General features: G+C 37.6%; 1 protein-coding gene across 3 annotated transcripts in view; it reads right to left on the bottom strand.

Moving 5' to 3' along the window:
• Positions 1-19,640, bottom strand: part of ESR1 (estrogen receptor 1) — a 395,979-nt gene that overhangs the window by 82,555 nt on the left and 293,784 nt on the right. For all 3 annotated transcript variants that reach the window (XM_023206137.1, XM_023206136.1, XM_023206138.1), the window contains one exon: positions 4,883-5,021. In XM_023206137.1, the coding sequence (XP_023061905.1) occupies positions 4,883-5,021 (139 nt within the window). The remainder of the gene's footprint in view (positions 1-4,882; positions 5,022-19,640) is intronic.

Genomic DNA, 19,640 nt, shown 5'->3' with positions numbered 1-19,640 from the left:
TGGGACAAGAGCAAAAGGAAGACCCATGTGTCATGTGCATCAGAGAGCTCTATTTTATTAAAGGGGTTAGGAACCTGTAAGGCAAAGACATAAATAGTGTTCTCAGCTGTCACTCAGAAGCCATCTTCTACATATATAAAATCTCAGATGGGCTGTTGGTCACAATGTTTCACTGTTAATGCATCTATCAATGCCATCAAAAGCGGTTATCCTCAAACACCAAGATGGTAATTAAATAATATTGAAATTTAATAATATTTAGTGCATGTTAATGATTAGAAAAGTAGATAATTTTTAAAATTATAGATCATATTTTAATATCCTGTTATTTATAAATATTAATTATATTTAAATATAAATGTATATGTATTTATACACATTCCTCATCATTAACATATACCTAATGTATTAGTTTGTTCTCATGCTGCTAATAAAGACATACTTGAGACTGGGTAATATATAAAAGAAAGAGGTTTAATTGACTCAGAGTTTCACATGGCTGGGGAGGCCTCATAATCATGGCAGAAGGCAAGGAGGAGCAAAGTCACATCTTACATGGCAGCAGGCAAAAGAGCTTGTGCAGGGGGACTCCCATTTATAAAACCATCAGATCTCATGAAACTTATTCACTACCACATTAACAGTATGGGGAAAACATGATTCAATTATCTCCACCTGGCCCCACCCTTGACATTATTGGGGATTATTACAATTCAAGGTGAGATTTGGGTAGGAACACAACCAAATCATATCATCTAATTATTCTAACCTGTAGTGAGACCTTAAGGATTTTGCTTCATAAGGGGTTTGGTTATGGTAAAGATAAGAGTCTTTGCTTTTCCCCATTTGGAATTTCAAAGTCGCATAACAAGTCAGTGGCATATAAGCAGACATATAAGCACGTGCCAAATGCACTTATAGATTAAGAAAATCTTTCCAAAACACATAGATATGTATTTCTGCAATGTTTTTAAAGGAATAAGCCAGAAATTGATAAGTAGCAATGCACAAGAAGTGAGTTGGATGGGAATAACAGCTGCCATGACTATCAGAAGATGTAGATTATTTTGATTTGACCACAAGCCACCTGGGTGACCTTGACCCGTGCACTTAACAAACATTCGTTGGGTATCGTGCAAGAGTTTGTAAACTGGAGATCACACAAGATGAGCAAGATCTGGTTTTTGACCACAAGAAAGTTATGAGCTAGTAGGGAAGATAAGACATCCAATCATAACTAATATGGTGGAATGAGAATAATAAAGAGAAAAGAAAACCAACTACAATAGGAACTTGGAAAAGAAAGAAAAGCCTTTTATATATAAAGGCTGAAGAGGAGAAAGTTTGAAGGAAGATTTTATAAAAGACGACATGTGAAATGAGCCTTATAGGTAGATACAATTCTGATAAGGAACCGTAATGGTGGAGGGTCTCTAGGAAGCAATGGAAGAGAAATTCAAATGTGTGAAGTTCTGAATTCAGCCACCAGGTGTTTTTAGCCTGGACAAGGGCTCACTGGGTCACCTATGACTCTTCAGAAATTTGTGTTTGAGACACTTGTAATAGAGATTCATGATTATTAGGATAAGAAGTCTACACAGAATTTTCTTTCTTTCTTTTTTTTTTTTTTTTTTTTTTGAGATGGAGTTTCATCCAGGCTGGTGGGTAATGGCACAATTTCAGCTCACCACAACCTCTGCCTCCCAGGTTCAAGTGATTCTCCTGCCTCAGCCTCTCAAGCAGCTGGAATTACAGGCATGCACCACCATGACCAGCTAATTTTGTATTTTTAGTTGAGACGGGGTTTCTCCATGTTAAGAATTGAGAGAGCCACTGAAAGGTCAGTCAGCAAGCATCATGATCACAGCTGTGCCTTAGAAAGTCTTCTCCAGTAGCACTATGGGAAATGGACTGAAAGAAGGAGTAGCAGAACCAAGAAAGTGAGTCCATGGTACAGAAGAAAGGAATCTGCAGCAGGGACAACAAGGACCTGTGCCATGCAGAGGAATGGGGATAGAGGGGAGGTCTGGATTTGGAAGCAGTTCCTAGATGACCTGATAGTTAACTGGATAATTTGGTGAGGGAGAAGGTAGAATCCATGAGTAACTTAAAGCTTCTAGTCTAGTGTCTAGGTGAGTGTTGATGTCACCAAGACAGAAAAGAAAAGAAAAGACAAAACAAAACAGACTTGTTGCAGAAGATAAAGTGTTCAGTTTAGAGTATGGTGTGTCTGAGGAGCCTATAGAACATTGAGTTGGGAAAGCATAGAGTGGTGATTCTCAACCAGGGACAATTTTACCTCCCCCACCCCTGACATAACAGAAGATAGTTAGAAATGTCTGGAGACATCGTTGGTTATTATAACTGGAGGAAGTGGATGTTGCTATTGGTAGCTAGCTAGTGAAGTCCAGGGATGCTGCTAAACATCCCAAAATACAGTCCCTTGTATTAGTCTGTTCTCAAGCTGCTAATAAAGACATACCTGAGACTGGGTAATTTACAAAGAAAAAGGTTTAATGGACTCACAGTTCCTGTGGCTGTGGAAGCCTCACAATCATGGTGGAAGGAGGAGCAAAGTCACATCTTACATGGCAACAGGCAAGAGAGAGAGAGAGCATGTGCAGGGGAACTCCCCTTTATAAAACCATCAGATATCATGAGAAATTCACTATCATGAGAACAGCAAGGGAAAGACCTTCCCTCATGTTTCAGGTACCTCCCACCAGGTCCCTCCCATGACACAGGGGAATTATGGGAGCTACAATTTGAGATTTGGATGAGAACACAGCCAAACAATATCAATGCCTCAACCAAGAAAGAATGAAAGAATGATCTGACCCAAAATGTCAATAGTAAAGAGATTGACAAATCCTGGTCTAGAGGGAATTAAAACTTCCAATCTGAAGTTTTAGAAAGTATGAATGAGAACTTTTAGTCAATCATACTTCTGTGAGAGATAGGAAAGAAAATTAGCCACCAGTAGAGTGTAGAGAAAGGAAAGAGAATGCTGTAACTGATAAAATTCTAGGCCATATCACCTCATTGAGAATGTGAGTGTGTTGGGTGCAGTAATGTCAAAAACTTTTACATATTCAAAATGCAATTATTTGATGACTGTCCTCAAGCAAGTGTGTACTCAAGAAGATAGATATGACCACCACATATTATATGTATCAAAACATCACTATATACCCTATAAATCTGCACAATTGTGTCAATGTTATAAAAATTGAATTAAATTTTAAAAAAGAAGATAGATACAGATGAGGATGGAAATCAAGGAGCAAATGTGTTATGAATGTCCAGAAACCTAAACATGGTAGACACACTCCGGGCAGTAGGCAGGGAAATATTATGTGTGGTCTAAGATTTTCATCTGCAAACTTGATATCACTTGGTTACAAAACCACACTGCTACAAGACAAAAAAATTAAGAGGATAGGAGAAAGAAGGAAAGAGGAAAGCAAAGGAAAAGAGAGGAGAAATGAGATAGGAAAAAATGGAAAGGAAAACAAGAAATGGAAAGATAGAACACAGTAAAGACATCCTCTAGAAGGCTGACAGAATACATTGTGAGTACAGTTCTAAGGAACAAGACTAGTGGCCATTCTTGATAATTTTGTGAAACTGTGATATCAAAATATATTCCACAGACAGCAAAATCTGCTTCTTGAACTGTATCACACTGTTTTTCAAAAGCTATATTAACACAAAATGACAAAACAATAACCAACACCTTGTATAATTCTCCAGTACTTAAATAAATTTTGCTGCAACTCTGCTCCAAGCGCTTGGCAGGTGTAGAAAGATAGTGAAATGCTCTGAAGTAAAGGACCACGCAGAGATGCACTGTGGGCAGCCTGGCAGCCTTAGACTGCTTGGCACAGAGGCAAAATAGGATTGCAAGAAACAACAAAATGGTTCTTTCTCATCCAAAATGTTATGTAGCCCACAAAGACAAGATTTACCTGGAAAACAGAATGCTGTGGCAGCAGACCAAAGGAGGCATCACTGAACAGGAAAGAGTGGGAAGACCATGTGCCCAGGACAGGAGGTAATAGAGCATACCAGAGCCAGAAAGATCTTGAATTTCAACTCTGGCTCCACCATTGGCGAGCTTTCTCCTTTTTGCAAGTAGCAGGATGTCTCTGAGAGTTAGTTTCCTTTCTGGTAAAACATGGATGATGACATTCCTCTCTCCTAGGAGTCCAGTGATGATTAAATGAGATGATGTATGTAAAGTGTTTAGCATAGCAGCTGGTGCAGGGTGGAGACTCTGTCAGTGGCAGATGCTATTGAGTAATATCTAAATTCTATTACTCTAAGCAATGACTGAAAAAGAAAAAACCAATGGGACCCACATTCTCAGGCAACCCCACAATGGTATGTTAAGGAAGGTAACATATTTGAAAACGAAAATGAATTTGTCAACCTGGACGTGACCTTCAGAACTCTGGTCAAATTTTTTCATTTTACTGATGGGAAAATTGGAGAAGAAAATGAACAGACTATTGTGGTTTGGATGTACAAGAAGCAAAAATACATTTTAATTAAAGAGAGGTTATTATAAATTTTATATGACACAAGTTGAAGATGGAGTTAGAAAATTACCATTCATAATGAGTGTGTGTGTGTGTGTGTGTGTGTGTGTGTGTGTGTGTTAGAAATATTAGAGTTCTTCTGAGGTGATGTCTAGAAGAAAGTTATCCTTAGCTTTCTGTGAATTTGACTAGCCTTCCTCACCCGCAGTGCACCCATTTGTCAAGTAAACACACCTAATAAAGTTCTCTGAAGCTTCACAGAGAGATGAATAAAATAGTTTCATGAATGAACTATGATCGTAAAGAACATGCTTCTCCTAAGCTATAGCCAGGTCACTTACCTGTCCAAGAGCAAGTTAGGAGCAAACAGGAGCTTCCCTGGGTGCTCCATGGAGCGCCAGACGAGACCAATCATCAGGATCTCTAGCCAGGCACATTCTAGAAGGTGGACCTGATCATGGAGGGTCAAATCCACAAAGCCTGAAAACAAGCAAGAAAAACCCTGCTGACTCAAATGAAAAAGACTCATTACTGGTGAAATTAATGCAACAGGGATTTGAACTGACAAGGTCTATTTTCTACTAGATGGAGTAAATGCAGTACAAACATACTTTATAGTGAAGTCAAGTAATTATTTTTAAAATCTAGCTATCTCAGTGAGTTTTAATGTGGCATTAAGTTCTTAGTGCCATAGTGTCACATCTACATAAATGTACCAACTTGAGCAACACACTTAGCTTTCTATAAAGTTATACTCAGTGTGAAAACTTGTGTGCACTCTACTTAGACAGTTATCATAGCACTCTGACTGTTTCTCATTTCTGTTTGAGTAGAAGATGCTAAGGTGCAAGAAATTTAAATTACTTGTCGTAGACCAAATAGGAATTGGAGCACAAGCAGAATGAAAGTCACCAAATTTCTATTTCTTTTCTTCGTCCCTAAGTCACACTCATTTTTTGTAATATGTAAAAGAAAGACTCAGAAAACTCCACATTTAAATAAATCACTTGGGATAATGAGTCAGATGAAAAAAAAAAAAAGGTGATAGTATGATTACTTCAGGTAATAACCACCAAAATGTGTTCTTGTTTTCTAATGGTGAACTAGGAGATTAAAGCTTTTTCCAATCATTACTGATAGTATTGGGGTTACCTAATAATGTTAATGAGAAGGAGGAAGGAAGAAGGAAGGAGTAAAGGAAAAGGAAGAAGAGGAAGAGGAGGAGGAGGAAGAAGAAGGAGGAGGAGGAGGAGAAGAGGAAGAAGAAGAAGGAAGTTTGTTGAGCCCTTAGAAGCAATCCTAATGTTTCTTATACACAATTATTTATGAATGCAACAACCTGAAGAGGTAGGAACTGATATTCCCATTGTACAGATGAGAAGACAGATGCTCAGAGAGCTTATTTGTCTGTTGAAGCCAAAACCTGTGTCCTTGACCACAATGGACACTATGTCTTCTGAGCTACACTTAATTAGAGACTTTGGATCAAGTGACTAAATAAATCACATACCATGCACACTAAGATATGCCAGAGTGACAGGGACATTAAATAAATCAAGTATCCATAAAGTTTGCTGCCTTCCAAATCAGTCCCCTATTCTTTTGCCCTAAGATATCCCATCGTAGTCTATTTCCCTCCCTTCTCTCTTTGCCCTCAACCCTTCCTTCCCTCTTATCCATGGGAATGGCTCTAGGAATCCTGTTGAGTGTATGTGTGTGTGTGTTCTTTTCTTTTTCTCTCACAAATATTACACTTTTATTAGCTAGCTATACTTGTGTTGATAAAAAAGACAAAATTGAATTTTGTTTTCCTTTAACAATCAAGTATGAATGGTCTGCTTACAGGATGTTTCTTCTTGGGGTTCTTGGAGGTAACAAAAGCTCAGCATTAAACAGGTAGCTTATCGTTTCTTACATGCTTAAGTACCATCTTTCAGATAATTGTTATATACAAATAGATAATGATCCACACAGGGAAACCAAAGCTAGAGACAGACCTCAGAGTCTATGGCCCCCTCTCTTACCATCATTTCATAATCAAAGCTCATCAATTCTATCTTGAGGTAGCTATAATTTTCTCCTTTTTCATTGCCACTTTTAACACACTAATTCAGCTCCTAACAGTCTCTTACCTTTTTGTCTGACTTCTTAACTTAGCATAATTAGTTTAAGACTTATCCATGTGGTTGCATGTATGATGATGAGTGGTTGATTCTTTTCATTGCCAAGTGGTATTCCACTGCATGGATATAGCCCATAAATAAATACAATGTATGCTTTCATTGGACATTTGGGTTGTTTCTAGCTTTTGGCTATTACAAATAAAGCTACTACGAGCAATTTATATACAAGTTTTTGTATGGATATATGCTTTTATTCTCTTGATTAAATACATAAGAGTAGGATATCTGGATATAGTATGCCAGGTGGATGTTTTAACTTTTTAAGACACTGTCAAACTGTTTACAAAGTAGTTGTACCATTTACATTCTCACCAGCAATACATGAAAGCACGAGTTGGTCTGCATCCTCATCAATGCTTGGTATGGTCAGTCTTTTTAGATTTTATACATTCTAATAGATATACAGAGGTATCACTCAGGCACGGTGGCTTTATGTGCATTTTCCTAATGACTAATAATGTTGCACCTCTTCTCATGTGTTTTCAACAGATCATTTTGCTACACTGTATTCAAATTAATCATGCATGTATCTGTAAATCCTGCTAGACCATATACTTATTGTAGGCACAAGATGCATGATTCCATCAAATTTTGCTTTTTTAAAGTTTAAATTTATTGCACCTTCCACTACATCACTCAGCCATGCCAATGCACATGACAGCGTAGCCTGTCTCAGAGCAGGTGTCTTTCCATTGAAAAGAGTGGATTCCACTCATGTAAAGAAGGACTTGGCATCAGGAAACATCAGAAAGTGGGTGGCTTCGCTCATGAGAAAAAAGCAAAAGATGAAAAAGCAATGATTTGGTTTCAGATCCCCAGGAGGCTGGGGCAGGGAGGGAATAGGTATCTCCACAGTGTGCAGTGATTTACCTATGGGATGTTCTGGGTCAAACGGAGCTAGCCTTGCTCTCGAGGAAACATCTCCTGATGCAGCAGTAAATGCTCCTCTTTCTCACAACCCACGATCTAATCAGATAAGCCAAACCGGTTTTGGTCTAAGTCATCAGTACTTAAAATGAAAGCCCTCTGGGTTTCATTTCTTAATTTCATAATTCTTTAAGATTTCACCCCAATCTTTTAAGTCTCATAATAGTAATGTAAACTTACACTGTGAATTAAACTTACTTGCAGGAATGTTAACATTCAAAAGGAAGGCTTTTTCTCTCTTCTCATGACATTTGCTATATGTAGTATTGCCACCCGTGATGAAACCTGCCCCAGATTATCTAACACCCTAAATAAACCTCAAAAAGAATCACCCAGGATGAGATCTGGGGGTGTCTCATGAGTTAGAACTGCAGTTGATCATGTAACCAATCAATATGGAAAACCAAAGGCCCACTTTCTGATGGCAACTATACATGTTAAATGGAATTATAATTTTTAATTCCCACTTTACAATTCCAGTATTATTTAGGTCTAACAGTTTTAGTGACCTTTTGGAAGCCAAAGAAGCTCCTCGTAAGCACTTGTGCCACATAAGTATGGTGATCATGGAATCTGTCTGAAGTATGTCTGTTGGTAATACTTTTCAGTTGGAGACCAGCAGGATTGCTCGATCCTTCTCTTGAAATGTTGTAGACCTCTCAAAAAGAGTCTATTTAATTATCTTTCCCAGCTGTGCATATTGCTTGCGGACAAGGGTTATTACATCTGTTGCACAGTGTGCTCTGCAAGTTCCTGGGTCAGGGTTGGGAGACAGTGTGCAGGAAAGGTTATCAATTAACCTTCTCAATGAATGTGAAGACTATGAAAGATTATTAGATGGAGTGTCTCTTTTCTTCCAATATACTGGTCTCGACTTTACCTCACAGCCTCTAACTACCTTTTCAGCATCGAACAAATATACCATGAGAGGCCTTCAGTTCATAGCCAATGGAGAAAAATAATGTAATAAATCCCAAGCAAAATTATATTGGGCCAACTATGGATAGATACCTTGGTTTATTTTCCTGATAAATAGGAAGAATGTTCTGATACGCAATTCTAAATGAACCTGCTATAATAACTTAGAGGCATTCAAAAAGTAAATCCCGTTCTCTCTTGAACACTAGAAATTGTTGCTAATAATAAGGTGAGAGTTTAGCAGCTGCTACGGGACATAAGGAGAGGTATCAGTGGTAGATGTTCTCGCAGGTGGTAAGTGAGAGGTGGCTCATCCCCTCATCACTTGAGGACCTCCATCTTAATGACATGGGGGCAGGTGCCCTGTGGCCTTCACACAGGAGGGACAGAATGCATATTGAAAAAGTAGTAACAATAGTTTGATAAGACTAGGTGAAATCAGTTGCTCAGAAATCTCATTTAATAAAATAAAAATTTTTTAAAAGCAAACTCAGGTTTTAATCCCTAGTCTATATTCACGAGTCCCAGTAATAGTGAATCCAGAAAAAGATATATTGAAAACAGAGAGAAATGACTTAAAATCCTCACTCCTCACCCCCTGTATGGGAAGTCATCTAGCTAATAAAATTGATGCATGTCTCTTTTATGGCAAAATTTACCCCTCCATCATAAACCAGCTCACTACTTCCAGCTGCATCACCAAGCACAGACATCCCTGCCTTCTGCCTTCCATTATACAGTAAGAATTTTTTCTCCAAGATATGTTAACTTTGTGTTGACTGTGAAAGGAGCTCATGGGATGTCCACCTCCCTGCCCCAGGCCTCATGAGAGATCCTGAGCCCTTTCTCCACTCTGTTTTGCTAGGGACTTCTTACAAATTGCCTAATTTGCCTTGGTACGCCAAGAGATTCTTGAAGCCTCACCCTCCTTTAATGGGTGTGGCAAGGCTCCTAGAAACGATGTTGAAAAGTGTGCAGAGATCTGCAAGCAAAATGACTAATATAATCTAAATCCTGGTAAAGTTCCACACTACCTTGGAGGAAAAGATAAATCAGGGTGGCTCTTCAGTAGAGACATGACAAGAAGTAAGTGCTATAGTCATTATATTCCTGCTTCCATGGGATACAGTCTATGAAGATTTAAAGCAGAAACACTACAAAAGAAAAAAGCAACATTTCCCTGAGGAGTGCTATTTACAAAAAGCTAGGTGGTTGGTTCCCTCCATAGATTCACTGGAGAAAATACTAGTTTCCTGACCTTCAAAAGAGATAATCATTTTCTCAGTCATATGATGACCCCAATGTTCTCCAAAATGTCAGTCATGAAATTGCCTGTTGCATCTTTTTCTGTATTGGCTTTTTACTCAATAGAAGAAGAGTTGAATAATTCATCTCTTTCCCCTTCAATGCCAAAGACTTAGTGCAAGAGTACAGTATGGGAAAAAATAAATCATGGAAGGGAGACTGTGGCACAATGATGGCTATAAGCTAAATAAAACTTTGGATTTCTGGGAGAAAGCTTATAGAACATATAGTATCAGAAGAACTAGACTCCTATGTGAATACCAAGCAGTCTTCATGTCCTATATTTTGCAATTTATTCTCTAAAGAATAATAACTTATTGCCATACCATGGATCATGGACCCTATCGTACCTATAGTACAGTTGAAATGACCTTCCTTTTCTCCAAAAAGAAAAAAAAAACTGTTGGGACCCTTTTATATGCAGACTCATTAAAGCTAGGATTCCCATTCTGTAACACTTTAAGCTGTCTTCAATAACAGGACAAACATTTAAAAAATTTAAGAAAATGAGTTTAATCCATTTAAATAAAGAAAGTCACAAACAACTCTTACCAAATATGTACTACTGTTAGAAAATAAAATAAATGCAACATCCATCACCAAGATAAATTGTAATGGAATAAATAATCACTTGTTTTGAAATATTGTGAGTCTCAATGCTAGAAGAACATGAGCTTTCTCTCAAACCTGCCCTACATCACCATCACTGTGACTATTCTGGTTTTGCTCTGCTGTAATAAGGGGGTGTGAGCAGCACCCACCCTGACCCCCATCCCACATCATACCACCTGTCCAATGCTCTTATGCAGCTGCCATACTAAATAACCACCTTGCCAATACCAAGATGACTCTTTCTTTCTTGAAGCTACAATAGCTTTCGTCCTCTGGCCTGATGACTAGCTATTTCCAAATCACAACCCAACATGGGACTTTTTGATCATCTGAAGGGCACACTCCCACCCATCTCCCAACAGAATGAGGAGGGCAGAAGTAATGAAGTCACGAGCTGAAAAGTCAAGAAGACCTGACTTTCAATTCTTCTGTGGTCTACAGCCAACTAATTAATATCTCTGAAAGCATTTCCTGTCTGTAAAATGCAGATGGACTGACCTACCACTTAGGGTTACTGTAAAAATTAAGGGGTTAGCAGATGTCCCAGAATGCCACAGTAGTTACTCAATAAATATTAGTTCTGTTCCCTACTTCATCCCAACAGGCTGCAATTTCTGCCCAATAGAAGAAAGCAATGCTTTTGCAAAACACCAAGAGAAATGTTTTGTTTTAAAATACTTTAGGTTTAAACTTCAAACTTAAATTGGGCAGTTTGTGCCTGCCCTCATTCATGATGTCATATTGTGTTTTCTGTTTATGTTTTTCTTTTCATTCGTACATAAAAATAACCTAATAAAAAGGATAAAAGGGCTTCCTGGATCTCGAATAGCCCTAAAAAACAACACTTTTCATGATTTAAAAGGAGCGGGAACAACAGCATGTGGATTACATTTTGCCTAAAATACATGTGCAAAGAAATGAGAAAGGAAAGCATGTTTTGGGTTTTATTACACTCCAAGCATTTCAAGAGGTTTAGCATGCCCAGAATGCAGCTGTCTTCATATACCCCCAATTAGAAATAGTTGATGGTTTTCTACTGAGCACAGCAGCCCTCCACACTATGTTTGCTGCTGTCTATTTGCCTTGGGATAGACAGAACAAAACTTGCCTTGTAGTGACTACTTGCCTTAGGAAACAAAGTGGTGTTCTTTGGGCAAATGCTATGCAGTAAAAATCAGTGGGGGAAAAAAAAAAACTGAATTCATTAGAGGAAAAAATTGGAAGAATTTAGTCCAGAAGTTTAACGATAAACAAAGGTACTGCTTCTTAAAATAAATGGTGTATGCCTCAAATAAATATCCCATATTAAGATGACCATTTCTTGAAAGAAGTATGAATGATGAAAGTCATGATATCTATGTAAATCTGCAAACTTGCCAACTTTGACTATGCAATCTGATAACAGCACCGTGTATTACTTTATATAATGTAATGAAGACATTTCTGACATTACCCATTCCTTCAGAACAGTGCAATAGAACTTACATCTTACTCTGAGAAGTTTTTTTTTTTACATATACAGATTCAAAGGTGATGTTTTGTGATAATGGGATTGTTTGTGATAATTCTACTTCTTCCTCATTTTTATCTAAATGGGGGATAAAAACCAATAGAGGGCCTGCAGTATTTCCTGGACCTCGCTATTGTAATGCATACATGAGGTATAAACTACACGGTGAAGAAAGTCTCTCCTTTGCCAAGACCTTAAGTACAATGAGTGGCTAACTCATTGGAGACCAATCGTTAAGAAAAGAAATCTAAAGACAAAACTGGTTTCAAGTCTGCTCAACTGTTTCTCGGTTTTCAACTCCAACCCAAGTAACCACACTCCTTATAATGCTCCTTTGAAAAATTATTGGTCTTAACCACAAAACTGCATTCTAACTCTACTTCAAAAATTCTTTAGCAGCTTTTCCCTGCTCTGGACATCAGCCTATGTGTACAGTTTAGTCATCCTGTGTGTTTGTGTGTATAATATATTGTAGTTACATTCTATTCACCCACTAGTATTTATTTTTACACATCAACATATAGGACATAAAAGCAGTGTATGAACTTCTCTATTTAGAAAGAAAAATGAAGCATAAGCTTCTCAAGAAATTAAGGTTTTAGAATTTTATATTGTAAAATTTTACACATCAACATATAGGACACAAAAGCAGTGTATGAACTTCTTCTCTATTTAGAAAGAAAAATGAAGCATAAGCCCCTCAAGAAATTAAGGTTTTAGAATTTCGTATTGTAGCTTATATAAAATAACTATAATACAAAGAGAGAAATTATTCCTTACTTCAAATATAAATTTTATGAAATATTTCCCATAACCTTTATTCATCAGTTTAGTTTACCACATACCTTTTAATGGCTAAATATATATATTTTTTCAAAAGCTGGATATATCTTAATTCTGATCACGATATATACAAACTTTTAAAATACCGGGTATATTCCTTTAAAAATTTATGGCCTCACTTTTTTTGGAAGTTGATATGAGAAAATGTCATTTGTATCTTTGGCAAAGGGGAGTAAGAAGATATTAAGCAGTATCCCTCCTGTAAACATTCATTTCTTTGGCAAATTTCTCTCCAAATTTGGTAACAAGAAAAGGTCTTCCTCTCCTAAATAATTTACGCTCCTATTTGTTACCTAATAAGAATGATGAAACTACTTACAAGCTTCATGCAGCCCCACCATCAGGAAGCACAGGTGTTAATAAAATGTTCAAAAGCAATAACAATTGTACCTGTTTCAAGGGAAAATGATCGCCTCACTCCTACTTGTTTCTGGATCTCATGCTTGACTGTATTATTGAATTACTAGGTACCTCACAGGAGACTTTGCAAAGTAGACAGATAAATAAATCATTAAAATATGTATATTTGTTTTCACACACACATACATAATTACCATTTTTCCCCTCCATTTAACAACAAGTAAGTTGTTTGATTACAGGTGAGGAAGTAATTTGCCAGAAGAAAAGAATTAATCTCACAGCTCTATCTGACTCCAGAAACAAAAATAAGTCAAGACTTTCAGACTTGAGGATGAGACTTGGGGATCACAAAAAAAAAGTCCCTTAGAGAAAACAAAGCAGATGGCAATCCTACCTTGTTACCAGCCCCATCTGTATTACACTCAGAGCCTTGGTTTATGAAGAGATGGTTGTCATGACAATAAGCATTTGAGAAGAGTTCTGGAGAAGCTGATGGATTTAAGAGTATCTTCCAGCTTCCCAATTTTCCAAACACACACAAAAAAATCCACCCCACCCTCATCCCCAAATAAACAATTCTATTACTTCTCATATTTGCTACAATTATTCTATGTAGATATCATGAAATTTTGCACTCTCTCTTATCAAAATCTCCTGGGAGTGACAGAGCAGATCCTTACTCTGATACTGCACAGCTTGAAGGTAAACTAGTCTTTTATTTTTGTTCAGCAAAGGCAATTGTATTAACCACAGCTGCTTCTTCTTCTTCTTTTTTTTTTTTTTACACGCTCAGAAAGAAATCAATTTCAGCCTAAATGAGAAAGAGGAAAAAGGTAAAAGAAATTATTTTCCAGTTTCTGAGTAGATTGTAAACTAAAGAAGGAAAAAAATTAATAAACTATGAAGTAAAGTACTTAAGACTGCCCTTTTAAGTGCTTGTCAAATGGACAGGAAGGACAGCCTCTGTGGAGTGATTCCGAGTTACCTGACAAAGAGCACAGACTGGCTGCATCCGAAAAGTCAACAAGCACTTGTACCTTGGAACATACATTCTTTCCATCAACCTAGAAGCAGACTTGCGAGCATTTCAAATACTATTGTCATCAGTCTGCATTTTCCAGATAACTGTATGCTCCTGGTAAACACTACAAATGTCATCAAAACAAAGACTAAAAGGAAAGCAGACGGTCTCTTTTTCAGAGCAAGTCTCCAAACCACATGGACAAGGATAGCTTCCTCCCATCTCCACCCAGCTCAAGACCCTCCATGAAGCCAAAATTGATGACAGTACTGTCGTTTTAGTGAGATATTCCTCACACACACACACACACACACACACACACACACACTCAATTTAAAATCTAGAGGAACACCTGTTGTTGCCAAGAACCCAGGGACTTATAGTTCTGGGATGGATTAAGAGCAAAAAAAGAGGCTTATATTTTCATTTTCTACTTAAGTTCAGAAAGTCAAAATGGGAGTTTTACAAGGTAAAATTGCCATGAGGTCTCAAAAATGCTGAGCATCAAATCACATGACAATGCTTCAACTGGGAAGCCAGAGAAAAGCCCCACAGCTCCATATACAGAAGGAGTGGGCCCAGCCAGTCAGGAGCCCTTTGGGGTCCAAGGGTCTCCCAAGCACATGGGGTTTAATTTAGAAAAGACCTCTCCCTTCCTTCCACTCTTTCTATAGTTCCCTATCTCCCACGTTCATTCCATTATCCTACACAAATTTCAGCAGCAAACAGAGAGAGCAACCAACCAAAGAAAGGAGAAAAAGTTATTTCAGCCTCTTCCACCCCACCTTTGAAGTCGGTGATCACTGAACTTGTATATGCCATTCCAGAGAGAGGCCAAAAGGAGATTGGAAGCCAGAAACTATTTTTCTTTAACTCATGGTGGATTCTTTTACAAGCACAGTGATCTTGCCAGGTCATTAAATAACCACTCTAAAAATAGAGTGGGTAGCTAGGTGCTACAGTTGGGATGTGGTTTGTCCCCACCAAAACTCATGCTGAAATTTAATTGCCTGTTACAATGTAACAGTGTACAGAGGTGAGGCCTTTAAGAAGTGATTAGGATGTTAAGATGTATTCATGTCTTTCTCATGAGAATAAATTAGTTCTCCAGGGAATGGATTAGTTTCATCGTTACAAAGTGCATCAACCCCTTATGTCCCCTCTCTTTCTCTTTGTGTGTGCCCATTTCTCCTTCCAATTCTCTGCTGTGTTCTGACACAGCATGAGGCCCTCATTAAAAGATGGCGAGATGTGGCTGTCTGATCTTGAGCTTCCCAGCCTCTAGCATTGTGAGTCAAACAAATCCCTATAAGTTATACATTACCCGGTCTCAGGTGTTCTATTATAGCAACTGAAAATAGACTAAGACACCAGGCTACCCTATAAGAGAAACTCTCTAAATGCTAATTACTTTGACAGTAAAAACTATCCTATTTCTTGCTAGCTCAACGTGGCCTCTAGCTTGGTACTGGGTCTCATCAACAATATTGGCTCCCTAAGGTTTACAACAGGAACTACAGCACTATCTCCTAATAAAGATAAAGAGTAACCGTACTAGTTTCCTAGGGTTGCCATAATCAAGCACTACAAATTGGGTGGCTCAAACCTGCCTTACATTTAGTAGTAAAAATGTATTCGGTCTTCAAGATTGCAAAACCTCTTGTTCTAAGTATTTTAGGTCACAAATGAAAATAGTTTGGATTGGAGTTACTAAAAAAGACCAAAAAACAAACAAACAAACAAAAATAAACCCCTCCCACATACAAAACAATGGCACATACACCAAATTAAAGCAAAGTTTACAAACATTTAGCAAGGCAGAGAAGGAGGTATCTTTTCTTAGATGCAAGGACATACAGGTGCCATCACTGAAATAACAGACTGTTGTTATTCCATCTCATGATGATAAGACTAGAGATTGTCCTAGAAGAGAATTGACTTATCTCAGGAAATCATTCCCTGGGCTCTAATTTGCTAAGGGGATGCTAGAATTTAAAAAAGGCAGAATCACTCCTTTCCAGGAAAACCTAATTATATATCATATTTATATAAAGAGAAAAGTATCTGTTGACTACCTTCTTAGAATTCCAAGTGTCTCAACAGGACTGTTAAGTTTTTCTATATAGAATATGATATTATGAGGATGCAATGTGTGATAGAAAGGATAATGGGCTTTGTTAGGTCCAGCTTTGCCATTTATGAGTTAAGTGATTTGGGGTGAATTGTTTAATTTCTGGTGCCTAGCAGAGTGCCTTCTCTTAGTGTATGCTCTATGGATATTTTTTGAATGAATGAATGAATTGTTCTGGGTTTCAATTTCTTCATCTGAAAAATGAGAGTGGTAACACTATCCCTGCAGCACGTTATGGTGAAAACTAGAAAGAATATAAAATTACCTGGAGAATATGGGTGGTCAACAAATAAATGGTACCTATCATTGTATTATTTCCTTTTTCATTATAAAAAGTACCAAATATTATGCAGATAATAAATTCTCTACTTACCACCTAACCATGAGCTTCACATATAAAATTTATAGGTTGAAACACACACGTAAGAGAGTTCTTAAATATTTTTATTCCATTTGGAAATCTGGTATAGTCTACAGATGACTTCTCAGATTAAGGTTTTATGTGCATAAAATAAACTATTTTTAAAAATCACAAAATGAAACAACTTATACTGAAATCCAGTTCTTAAGAATGCCTGGGTATTGATGGACCCCAGGGTAAGAGCCCCTGATAGGATAAGGATCAAAGTCAATGACTTCCCAGATGATAAAAGGCTGCTGGAAGACTGTCTCATTACATCGTTTCAGAAGACTGTAGGAAACATTTTGATTCATTACATAGTTTCTCTCAAACCCCAAACACAACAGACTAAATAAGAATTTCATGCATCCTATGTTGCAAACAAGAAACTCCTTTCCCAATCTCCTGCTTTTCTTGCAATGCTCTCATAAAATGATTGAAGAGCTAAGAAAGTAGTATTAACTATTGGAAATGCCTGTTATATATAAGACAAACAGATTTTTTTAAAAAGGTTTTAGTACAGATCTAGTAAAACAACTGCTATTTAAGAGCAGGTACAAGAGTTGGCCTTAATGACTCACTTTCAATGATGACTCACTTCATAAGCTATTAAAGGAAGTCATTAATATCCTTAACTAACTAAAGAAAGTCTGTGAAAATGCATCAAGATTTGAAGATTAAATGTAAATGGGAAGCCTTAAAATAGATTAATTCTTTGATAAATTATAAAATGATTTTGAGATATCAAAAACATTTCATTTACTTTTAAGTGACAGCAAAATCTGTTAATATGAAGCTCTACATGAAATAAACAGGTAAAACCTCCAAAATACATGTTTCTTGTCTTTCCAATCTCTTGTAAAGATTTGCCTGAGCTATGAAGCTTTCTCTGGCACGTGAACAGACATGGCCAACTGAGGACTGGTCAGAAGAACCAGGACAGCCACTCAGCCATTGACGCTGATACCACCATTAAGAGGTGTTTGGAACAGATGATGTAACTCTGTTGGACTGTCCACTCAGCCCATTCATTTTGCACAACTTCTGTGGGTTCTGTCCATGACATCTTAAATACCAATAAAAGTCCAAATTTAGGACTAGGAATCCATGGCAAAAAAACAAATCATTCCAATGGCATGTAGCTACATGAAAGGATGATGCTTTGGACAGCCAATGGAGGGGAAGGATACCTAAACTTTGGAACGTAAGTTAAGAGGAAGAAAACAGATCCTAAACATAAATACTTGAAGGGTCACCAAACATATGAGAATTAACTCCAGTTGTTTAAGAAAACAACTGATATAGTGATATAGTCTCTATCTGGGGTCTGCAAGATCATGCATGATTAATTAAATGCTTTCAGAAAAATGTAATTGGTTGAGTGAAAAAAGTTTCTGATCCTCTTCCTGAACCTTTCCCCAGTTCTAGAAGATACTCCTCCTCCAGTGCATGACTTCCTGAGTCATCTGTGTGCTGGACTCACTAGAAAGGAGGACACATTTGTGCACTCATCTTTACTTTTCCCGAAGAACCCAGCACATTGCTTTTCACACAATTAATATTCAAAAAGTATTGAGTGAATGTTTGTAAGAAGCTAAAAAAAGAACAGAAAAAAAAAAAAGAAATAATGCTGATTTTATTGGCAACTATAATATCCTCTTGGTATGGTCAGCTAGACTGGGCCTCATTATATTTGAGGATATGTGTAAATTGCACAGTTACATGTAAATTTTACCTAACCATTGAATACCCCCACACTCCCACCCTAATTGGGATGCTTCAGAGAAATAACAAGGGTAAAGATAAAAAATTAAGAATAGTCCTAACTGCACTGAAAATCTAAAGCCATAACATATGAGAGCAAATAATTTTCTCAATAAGCCCAAGAAAAATATTTAATTTGTTGAGTGGGATATGAAACCAATGAGCTGATGTGAAATTTTAAAACAGAAATAATAAGCAACATGAAAGATTAACCAAAAGCTAACATACAGAGGAACAAAATGCCAAGAAGTAAAAAGAAGAGCTGGGGTTTCCCTCATCACTTCTGAAAGCTTTGGTGACACCTCTAAGTGCTCTTTCCCTCCCCGTGGCTTTCCTGGGCTTGCTTTCGAATCTTTTCAGGATGGTAGCATCTTTAAAGATTTTCCATTCTCCATTACTGCTTTTCTTTTATGTCTGTTTTTTCTCTTCTGCCACTCCATCCAGTGGAGTTTTAGCAAAGTGAATATGATTTAAAGTTTGAACTCTATCAGAAATTTCAGATAACTTTTGTCCTGCTAAAAACACAATGTCAAGAAAGAGGTGAAAGTGGAACTACGGTTTGCTGAAAAATAACTTAGGTTCTTGGATCTACCTGCCTTCATCAATTATAGCTTTTCTGCACATTGCTTCTCAGGGCTTATTTTTCTCCCAATGCATCCATATTAACAGTCATAAGGTGTTATACTTGTCCATTTGAAGTACCTACAGCTACAGTATTATCCTATGAGATACTTTGTATCTTCTGTCTCATTTTGCAACACTGGGGCTATGATCACAATTAAACATTTATCAGAGTGTAGAAAGCATTCCAAGTTTCCTAAGGTTGCCACAAAAAGATTACAAGGGTTGGCTGGGTGCAGTGGCTCATGCGTGTAATCCTAGCACTTTGGGAGGCTGAGGCGGGCAGATCACAAAGTCAGGAGATCGAGACCATCCTGGCTAACACGGTGAAATCCCATCTCTACTAAAAATACAAAAAATTAGCTGGGCGTGGTGGCAGGCGCCTGTAGTCCCAGCTACTCGGAAAGCTGAGGCAGGAGAATGGTCTGAATCTGGGAGGCAGAGCTTGCAGTGAGCCGAGATCGTGCCACTGCACTCCAGCCTGGGCAACAGAGAGAGACTCCA

The sequence above is a fragment of the Piliocolobus tephrosceles genome, chromosome 5 (genome assembly GCF_002776525.5).
Source record: "Piliocolobus tephrosceles isolate RC106 chromosome 5, ASM277652v3, whole genome shotgun sequence".
Taxonomy (NCBI): domain Eukaryota; kingdom Metazoa; phylum Chordata; class Mammalia; order Primates; family Cercopithecidae; genus Piliocolobus; species Piliocolobus tephrosceles.
Note: the sequence above shows the minus strand (reverse complement) of the source record. Positions and strands in the feature narration are given on the sequence as shown.